Source organism: Miniopterus schreibersii (assembly GCF_964146895.1).
Source record: "Miniopterus schreibersii genome assembly, chromosome: 2".
Classification (NCBI taxonomy): Eukaryota; Metazoa; Chordata; class Mammalia; order Chiroptera; family Miniopteridae; genus Miniopterus; species Miniopterus schreibersii.
In genome coordinates this window covers 599,431-609,640 of record NC_138102.1, presented here as the reverse complement: position 1 = coordinate 609,640, position 10,210 = coordinate 599,431, and the positions used below count along the sequence as shown (strand labels likewise).

The 10,210-nt window shown below is 50.8% G+C and overlaps 1 protein-coding gene across 6 annotated transcripts in view; it reads right to left on the bottom strand.

The window, feature by feature from the left end:
* Positions 1-1,182: 1,182 nt before the first annotated feature.
* Positions 1,183-10,210, bottom strand: part of MYOM2 (myomesin 2) — a 48,244-nt gene continuing 39,216 nt past the window's right edge. For 4 of the 6 annotated variants that reach the window (XM_081129757.1, XM_081129754.1, XM_081129758.1 and 1 more), the window contains 5 exons: positions 8,629-8,792; positions 8,126-8,162; positions 6,803-6,825; positions 5,662-5,717; positions 1,184-4,541 (listed from right to left, as the gene is read on the bottom strand). In XM_081129757.1, coding sequence (XP_080985883.1) covers positions 4,224-4,541; positions 5,662-5,717; positions 6,803-6,825; positions 8,126-8,162; positions 8,629-8,792 — 598 coding nt within the window. In that variant the 3' untranslated portion in view covers positions 1,184-4,223. Of the gene's footprint in view, positions 4,542-5,661; positions 5,718-6,802; positions 6,826-8,125; positions 8,163-8,628; positions 8,793-10,210 lie in introns of all 6 variants that reach the window. The other 2 variants (XM_081129756.1, XM_081129755.1) reach the window with 1 other exon arrangement.

Below are 10,210 nucleotides of genomic sequence, written 5' to 3'. Positions count from 1 at the left end.
CATTTGTTAACCATTTGTATATCTGCTGTGTTGCAAATATCTTTCCATATCTATCCCCTTTTTTGACTCTGTTTATGGAATTTGTCATACTTCCACATTTCTTTCCAAGCTTTCATGTCTAATATTGTCTAAGACAGTATCTCAAAACTCAAAGCAGTAATGATACTTTGGAAATTATTTTTAATCTTAGGAGCACAAGATTTGATTGGTTATAATCCTTAGTTCATGAAAGAATCTAACTTTTGTTTCAAGAACAATCCTCTTATATTTACTTACTTAGGTATTTAGTGCATTGCTTTCCTATAACTTTATAACTTAGCAATCCAATGTGCAAACAAGAGCCAGTCCATTGACAATAACTGCATCTCGGGGCAGGGTTGCCCTCTCCCATGTCCTGGAGGGGGAGGTGGACAGTCTCACGCTTAGTGTGACAGGCTGGATGGGAGCCCTGCGCCTAGTGGGTGTCCTTACAGACAGACTTCTTCACTGAAGTCTCTCCTCATCTTTTATAGTTTTTTTAAAAAAAAAAAAACCACCAAGATGTCAGACTGTATCTACCAAAATGCGCTAACTCGAATGTTGATCGGAGTGAGATTCATCATCTCCACTTAGATTAGACTGTGGGCTGCCCTTTCCTAAAATAAAAGATTTATAAATCATTTTAATGACATTTTAATCATTTCCTCCTGTTTCTTCATTCAGGGCATTAATTTGGGGGGACTTACAGGCACTACTGACAGTTGCACTAACTTGAGCGGATTTTAACCCCGTTTTAAGCCAGTGGAAACTGAGTCCATTATGTGTACTCTCTCGTCCCGTTCATTATTTCACCACCACAACGGGGCAATTAAAACAAAAACCAGAGACCAGGAAAGTTTTCCCCATTTGTTGCAACAAAGGGTGGGAGGCTGCCAATGACCCCTCCGCCAAACGTCCACTGTGAAGAAGGCTTTTTAAACATCCAGGACACCCAGGGTTCCCCTGAGACCCAGGCCCTTCCCGCTCATGCCTCCCTCTGGGCTGGAAATGGTCAAGGCCGTGACTTACTGCTTGAAAAATGGGTGAGCCCCCTGCGCCCGACATGCCCCTTTGAAACATGGCATATTTAAACCTACCCAGAATCAGCGTAGGCATAGATCACATAGTTTTATGACTTCACCGACGTAATAAGAGCCTTGTAATACCTCGCAAGGTATGTTTTATTCCTTCTAATGCGTATCACGCAAAGATTAAGGGGCCACATTACTGCCTTCAAAGTGAACTGCCGTTTCCTGGAAACAGTCGCTGGCCCGACCTGTCCTTGTCACCCCGGTCAGTGCGATGCTTTTAATAATCCTTGAGGGGTTTGCATCTGGAAGATGGATCTGGTGTGGCCTCGGGCCAGGCGCAGTCCCTGTTCTCTGAGCGCCACCTAGAGGCTGCACGGGCCTGAGCACCCACAGAACTGGCCGCCACCAGGAGTGACCCTGCCGTGAGCCGTGGACTCCGGGCGGCGATGATGTCAGCAGGTTCATCCTTGGTAAAAAACGTCCCATCTTGTGGGGAGGTTGAGGTGGGGAGTCTGTGCCATGGGGGGGCAGGGGGATGTGGGAAATCTCTACCTTCCTCTGAATTTTGCTGTGACCCTGAAACTGCTCGAAAAACTAAAATCTACTAAAAAAAATTATATGACTTGAAGAAATGCAAAGCTATTTCATTCTTTACCATGAACCACAATTCTTAAACAAAATGGCTCTTTAAACTGAAAAATACGTGAGTTCTGTTTAACTCAATAAAGGTCAGAAAGAGAAAACCCCGGCCTTCCCGGCCCAGGCTGTGACTGGAAACCTGCTCCTCTCTGCCAAGACAGCAAACTCAGCTGACCTTCAGAGCAGGTGCAGGTCGTTTCAAATATTCCTGCTGACAGTCCTCACCTGCCCTGAAAACCTGCCCAGCTGGCTGTGCTTTTAGGGACATTTTAAATTTCAGGGTTTCTTTTATTACCTTAGGAAAATACAACACAATATCACAGAGTTCGAATTGGCCTCAATGACACAGGGAGAAAATATTCTAAACCAGCAATTTTCAACCATGTGCCGCAAGAATTTTTAAAACACGCAACACCTGACTATGTAGTCAGGGCCACTGACCTCTTTCCCCTCAGATTGTCAAATAAAAAAAATGACAACAGCCAACACAACAATATCCGTCCCATGTGATTGAATCAAAATCATACCTATCTTTCTGTCGGATCAGCAAAAAATACCTTTTTTGGTGTGCCGCAGAATTTTAGTAATTAGTTTATGCACCATGAGATGAAACAGGTTGAAAATCACTGCTCTGAACCATCAAAGCCCTTTCTGCCATATAGCAATGTGTTCAAGATAAAACTAAAATATTGAGATAGGATCCTTGTGCCAGAGGAATTTCAGCCTCTTTCCAAAAGAGGAAGAAAACTCTGAAAGAAAGGATGTGCTGATTCTATACGTAATTTAAAATTTCACAGAGACCTTCTAGAGTCAGCTGAGTTTAAATTCTCCTCGGTGGCCACTGCAGTGATCACTCCTCATGTGTGTTTCCTTTCCCTTTTAAATCCCTACTAATTCCTTAACACACTTAAAAAGAAACAGCCTTACGTCCGGTCCAGATGTCCGCATACGTGAACCTGGGGCTCAAATTCCCCCGCAACCCCATCAAAATACGACTCAACTGCGGAACAGCCATCACTCAGAACTGCCTGAGGTCTGGCTGAACCGAAATCCCGTGACTGAGGACACACAGAGGCAGCCACGCCGACGGGCAGGAGGGTGGAGACAGGGACCAGGCTGGCTCCACACCCACCTGCAGGGGTAAAAACCAGGAGGGACATCTCAGCTGCGGAGACCCCCCCGAGGGGCGAGGGGGACCAGCCCTAGGCCAGCCCAGGTTCCAGAGCCAGGAAGAGACGTCCCCACAACTTCGGATGTAAAAACCAGCGGGAGAGAGGCCGAGCGACACGGAGGCTGCTGGTGCCCGGGCGGTTCCCCTTAAAGGGCCTGGGTGCTGACCGCAGACTCTCCCTCTGAGCTCAGCCCTGGGGCAGAAGCTCGAAAGGAACCAGGGGCCCACGGGGAGGAACTGAATTGTCTGGTATCGGGGTGCGAGCTGGAGGGCAGCTTTCTCCCGGGCAGAGAGAGCGGCAGAGGCCACTGTCACCACCGCCAAGCCAGCGTTAATGAAACGGTACAGGGTCTTCTTTAGGAAGAAGGGAAAAAAGATAAAAAATACGAATAAAATGGCAATGAATTCATACCTATCAACAATTGAATCTAAGAAACAAAATAAACGAACAATCGGGACAGAAGCAGACTCATTGATACAGAGAATATTTTGAAGGTTCCCGGGTGGGAGGGCGTTTGGGGGATGGTGACGGGTGGAGGGACTGAGCGGCCCAGGTTGGCTGTTACAGACCAGTCACGGATTCAGGGACAGCACAGGCAATGCCACTGTGATAACTGGTGTCAGACACGAGATTCATCAGGATGGTCACTTAGTAAGTTACGTGGTGTCTAATCTGGGGTGTACGCCTGAGACTAATATAATATTGTATGTCAACTAATTGAAAAATTAAAAAATGGTTTTTAAAAAAAGAAAGAACATGGCCACCTATGCATTTCATTTCCCCCTCCCTGGCACTTTGGATCCAGGATGTGAGAACCGCTCGGTGTCCCCTCAGTCTGCACAGGTGCCCACCTTCCTGGGGACTGTCATTCTGTGGGTGCCTCCCCACCAGGTCCCATCGCCGGGTCACCAAGCCCTGAGGAGTCAAGCTTTGCGGGGGCCTCCCCCAGGCTCTCAGGCTGCAGGGCTCCGGGCCGCGACCCTGCACCATAATCGTAACTAATCGGGCGGGGTGGTGGACACAGTCAGGTAGGGCTGGTACCTAGCAGAACCACAAGTTGCCGCTTAACGTTTTATTAGTTGGAAGCAAGAGAAAGCAGAGTGACCAGGTAACACAGGTGTCAGAGTCTCCGGCCAGGATGCTGGAGCTGCAGGATCCTGTCAGCAGGGAGTCCAAGCCCAGGCGTGGGCAGGACGCTGCTCAGAACCCGGGGCTTTCCACCCCGATGGACCTAAACTAACGCTGAGCAAACACCAAAGTTAAAAGCATAACGCAGGCGCCCTCTGCGGCCACGTGTGGCGTCCCTCAGGCCGGGCACGCACTGGGCGCGGCACACCGCACGCCTGGACCCCGGGCGCGGCCTTCACTGCGCCGGGCCGGAGGAGGCGGCGGGGATGAGCTTCGGCGTGGCCTGCTGGGGCGGCTGCACGTCCGGGATCGTCTCCCCGTGCTTGTACACGCTGACCGTGACGTCGATCTTCTCGCCCCCGTACTTGTTCTTGACGTTGATGCTGTACTTGCCCGAGTCCTCGGAGGTCACGCCCTTGATGCTCATGCTGACGAACTTGGCCTGCTCCACCTTCACGGAGAAGTGCTCGTTGAGCTCGAGGTCCTGGTCGTTCTTGAACCACACCACCTCGGGGTCGGGGTTGCCGAACACCGTGCAGGTCAGGTTCAAGGTCTGCGGGAGGGAAGGGGGGGCGGAGAGGGGAGCGTGAGAAAGACAGAGGTCAGGCCCCTCTGAATGGCACTGACCCTCACATCACTGAGTCAACATGCTCTTTATATATGTAGGCGCCCGCCACACACGGGGGGTCCCCAAACAGCAGGATGCAAACAAGTGGAGTTTCATGCACCAGCTTCTGAGAAAAAACCAATGGTAATATCTTCTATTCATCCTCAGCTTAAACCCGGGGCCTAGGCCAACTAAAGAATTTGAAGGTAATCAAATGTATCTACGTCTTACAGTCGATGTTTTTAGCACATTTCTCAGTTTCCTTTATAGTCAGACTTGTGGACCCTCAGGCAAAGCCAGAGAACACACTGTCTTATAGCAAGTCGGACGCAGCAGCCATTGTGGACTCAGTGAAACGCGCTTGAGCCTGAGTAAAGTCAACCCCTTCTGATTTCTCAATGACGCCTCTATCCTGAGCCCCAGGACTGTTCAGCCTCAGCTCTGGGCTTCCCTTAGCTGCTACAGAAAAGGCCTACACACTCTTGTATTTTGGCTTAATAAAGCTCTTTCCACTCTCTCTGCCCCGTGACACTGAGCTAGAGCTCCTGCAGCATCCAGAGGGGTGTGGGTTAGATGTCAGCAACTCCACTGGCAGGTGCCCAGTTAAAACTCCAGTGAGCAGCTTCCAGTACATATTCCAAAGTGGCCTTGGAGCTCGGAGAGAGATTTCTTTTCCATTTCACATTTGCAGAGGGTGGCTCCCACCTTCACACAGGCAGGTGTGTCCCATGGCTATGGGTGTGGCCCCCCATCCTTGGTTCGTTCGTTATTCCCCTGACCAGCCAGGACCGAGGGCCTCAGGACCCAGTGGACACCCAGGCACAAGACCAACAGCCCCACAGCACCAACGTGTGCCTGGGGTCATGCAGGTGGTGTTTGTGGATTCAGAATATTAAACACAAGGGTTACCAGAGGCAGTGGGGACAAGTAGGACTTGAGTAAGGAGCCCCAGTCGCCCAGAGGCTGAGTGACAAGGGCCCACTCCCCAGCTCCCTGTGCGGTCCCTCATCAGGGCTGTGTCCACTGCTGAGCCTAGGTGTCCCGGTGTCCGGCTGGCTGTCCTTACCTTGCCTTCCATTATGGTCACCACGTCAGGTAAGCCACCAATCACCTTGCCACGATCTGTAACAGGAAGGGACTCAGCTGAGAAAACCATCAACAAGGGTATTCCCCCTCCCGGCTCCTGGAGGAACAGTGTGTACACAGCGAGTGCAGTGGAGGGCTGAGCATGCGCTGTGAGAGGAGTGTGAGCGGATACAATGTATCCAGTGGAGGATGGAGCATGCGCAGGGAAGGCTGTGAGAGGCTCCAGACAAGCATGGGGTGTGAGTGGATACAGTGTATCCAGTGGAGGACAGAGCATGCGCAGGGAAGGCTGTGAGAGGCACTCGAGGAGCATGGGGTTGAGCGGGGCTTTGAGGGCAGAGAAGGTGCACCCAGGGCTGAGCTGGGAAAACCAATCAGGCAGGGAAGGGGCCTCTCTGTGTGTCTGGAGAGCAGGATTGTGCAAGGGTGGTGTGTTATGTAGATACTATTTTCATTTCCTGTATATTATGATGTTTGACATCTTCAAAACCTCCCTGGCTGGAGAGAGATGCCCCTCCCAGCCCAGCCGGGAGCACAGCTGGGCACCTAGGACCTGCCCATCAGCCATCCTGAGCCAGCCCTCCTCGCCCTGCCCCACACCCAGCAGGTAACACTCCTCCACCTGGGTCACCAGGTGCCAGGCAACCAGGGACCACACCCACAGCCCAAAGCCCCAGAATCGTTCAGTCCAGCCCTGAGTGTCCCCTGCCCCGCCTGCTGTTCTTGGGGAAAGCCCAGTAAAGGCCGTGGCCTACCTGCTCCCCAGCCCGTCTTCTGCCTCCCGACCCCACCCCCAGCCCAAGTGCTTCCCACACAGCCTGGCGTGTTTCTAGAACCTGCAACTGTAATGACTGAACTGTGTTTCCTGAGCCTCCTGTCTCCCCTCCTGTGGCCACCCCTGACTGACCATCTCGTAAAACAACACAGGACAGGTGGGGGATGGCAGGAGGGATGAGGCGGGGGGAGGGGCAAGGCGCGGCAGGTGAAGGGGTATATTGGCGGCATCAGCAGGGCAAGTGAGCATAGGCTCTGCCGTTTATCATTCAATACCCAAGTTTAATACCCTAAAGCAGGGCCCTCTGCCCTCCCACAACAATGAACAAGATGTTCCCTGTACTTACTCTTCTCTGCAAAAGCAGCTGCCCTGGAAACCCAGGGGGAGGGGAGAGAACAGAAAGAGAATCATGAGAAAAAGGCCATGGACACCAGGCATCCCGCAGGTGAGGGGTCAGCTGGGGGAAGTGGAGAGGACTGCTTTCTCTCAGGACACACCCAGCTCCAGGGACCACATCTCTGCATTTTCCCGATGCCCCCACCACCCATTCTCAGAGGGGGACGCCCTGTCCTTCAGCGGTTAAAACCCACAGAGGAGCTTAGCATTCAGACTCAGAGGCTGGAGAGATTTCTTTTTCCACTAAATGCAGCAGATTGCACTGGAGAGCTTTAGAATTTTTCAAAATGTTGCTTTCTAATTTATCTTAGTCATGTGTTCATCCCTGCAACTGATATTTATTGAATAACCTAATTCAGGCCAATGACTTCTGTTTGGGATGCTCTGAAATTCAGACACACACTTAAAACCAGAAGTTATTTTTTCAATAGCTGCTCCAGAAATGGAATATTATTCAGCACTGAGAAGAAATGAGCTGTGAGGCCAGGAAAAGACATGGAGGAACCTGAAATGCACGTGACTAAGTGACAGAAGCGGATCTGAAAAGGCTACACACTGTGTGACTCCAACTCTGACATCCTGGAAAGGACAGAACTATGGGGACAGTAAAAACATCAGTGGTGGTCAGGGTTGGGGTGAGGGGTGAACAGTTGGATCCCAGAGGGTTTAGGGCAGTGAATCTACCCTGTGTGGTACTAGAATGATGGACACAGGTCATCACACATTTGTCCAAACCCACAGGATGCACAACAGAGAGCGGCCCTGGTGTACACTGTGGACTCTGGTGATGATGACATGTCGGTGCAGGTTCATCAGTGGTGATGAATGTCCCATCTTGAGGAGTGTTGATGGTGGGGAGGCTGTTCCCGGGGAGGGGGGGATTTGCCTTTATCTCAGTTTTGCTGTGAAACTAAAAATGCTCTTTAAAAATAAAGTCTTAAATAGAACCTAAACATATAACTTTTTGAAAAATTGCTCTTTGTGATGTGTTGCCATAATTATCACTATTTCAGAAATTCGTCATTTTAATCATTTAGACCAACCCAGGGTTATCACGACCCTAGGAAGTTAATCGACAGATTCACTTACAGTTCAGAAGAAGGCCTGCCCTGATCCACACAGACCTGCTTAAAGTGCCATTTTACCCCAGTTCCCAGGAAACGACAGGCCTCGGGTCACCCAGGCGCCCAGCAATGTCCCCACACTCAGCAAAAATAACCACGAGGCCCCTGAAGCCCCGGCGCTAGAGCAGTAACCCACGAGCAAAGCTTACTTGAGCTGCTGGAATTCGGCAAGGGCTTCGTCGAAAGCTGGAAGGAAACATGTCAACGTTACCAATGGTTTCAATGTGCTCGGCTTTTATCCACCAGCTCAGAGGCTCCGTGGGTGAATCTGCCTCACGGAAGCTGACAGGCAGCCAAGTGAACACACTGATTCTTCAGAAGTGATTTCTCCAAGTGAAAAATCACCAGCCGGTGTGGCTCAGCGGTTAAGCATTGACCTAGGATCCAGGAGGTTACCGGTTCGATTCCCGGTCAGGGCACACACCCGGGTTGCAGGCTCCTTGATCCCCAGCAGGGGGCATGCAGGAGGCACCCGATCAATGACTCTCATCACTGATGTTTCTCTCCCTCCCTCTCCCTTTCTCTCTCTGATATCAATAAAGACATAGTAAAAAGAAAGAAAGAAAATCACAGAGCGAGGCTGCTTCCCCCCAGCATTCTAAGGGGATCTCTACAGGCCAGATGCCTAGATGCTAAGGAACAACCATCTCACCTTGACCGGACAGGTCGAGCGAGCGCTGATGGTTGTCTTTTCCGTCAAAAATCTCAAAGGTGTATTTCCCTTTGTCTTTCTCTGTGGGCTCACAGATCTGCAGCCAGGCCATCTCCTCGCTGCCTCCGATCCTCATGTGCTCGCTGGACGAGATCTTAGCATCTCTTTAGAAATAAAAAGCAACGGGAACATCCTTAAATTCAAAATCTCAGTGATCTGCATGACACTTGTGGGGCAAGAAACTCAGGGGTGGACTGGCCAGCGCTTCTGCCGCAACAATTTTCCTGGATATTAGTAATTTTCTTTTTCAATCCTCACCTGAGGATATTTTTCCCATTGCTTTTTAGAGAGAATGGAAGGGAGGGATGGAGGGGGAAGGAGAGAGAGAGAAACATTGATGTGAGAGGGGCACATCGATTGGTCGTCTCCTGCACGCGCCCTGGCCAGGGCCACAGATCAAAGCTGCCACCCAGGTACGTGCCCCTGACTGGGAATCGACCCTGCGACCCTGTGGTGCACAGGACGGCACTCTACCGGCTGAGTCACACCCACTAGGGCTGGGTGCTAGTAATTTATTAACTACATCAGTAGCTCAGCTCTGAAAAGCTTCTAAAATTAAACATGATACTTAGATTTTAAAGACACATTGTTATTTAATCTATGCTTCTTGGTCACAATATTATAGGCTTTAAAACACTCTAAACGGTATGGCATTTTTTCCTTTAAAAAAATTTTTTTTATTGCATATGATCTAGCGATTGCACTTCTGGGTATAAACCCAGAGGAACTGAAAGCAGGGCCTCAAACAGACACGTGTGCACCATGGGCACAGCGGCACCATTCACAGCAGTCAGCAGGCGGAAATGACACAAATGTCGGTCGGTGATGGACGGACAAGCAAAACATGGTCCATCCACTCAGTGGAATGTCATTCAGCCTTAAGAAGGGAGGAGCCCAGCCTGGCTGGTGTGGCTCAGTGGTGGAGCATCAACCTAACAACCTGGAGGTCAGGGTTCGATTCCCCGTCAGGGCACATGGCTGGGTTGTGGGCTCGATCCCCAGCAGGGGGCGTGCAGGAGGCAGCTGATCGATGTTTCTCTCTCTGTCTCTCCCTTCCTCTTTCTCTCTAAAATCAATTAAAAATAAACACTGAGATGAAAGCCAGCTCTTGTCTTTCTCTCTTATGAAGACACCATGAAGTTTCTCAGCAGTGGACCCTGCTGGTCTCCAGGGTCAGTACTTGGACACTGGAGGTCTGGCCCTTCGTAGATGACATATTAACTTCACCTCTGAGGACGAAACCCTCTCTCGGAAGAGCAGTTTTGCTGAGCTCCTGTTTGTCTGCTTCCAACTCACTCTGAACAGGTTCCAGCCCTCCTGTGAAGTGGCACGTTCCGCATGCCTGGGTACATTACTCAGCATCTTCACCCAGACACAGCGTCCTCGCTTACGTCCGCACCTCGGAAGATTCTCATCACCCTCTGCTGAGTCCATGTCACCCGTAACACAAAGCATGCTGGCTCCGCAGTAACGCCGGCAGCAGCTGCTTCCTCAGAAATTGGTCTCTCACCCTGACCAGTGG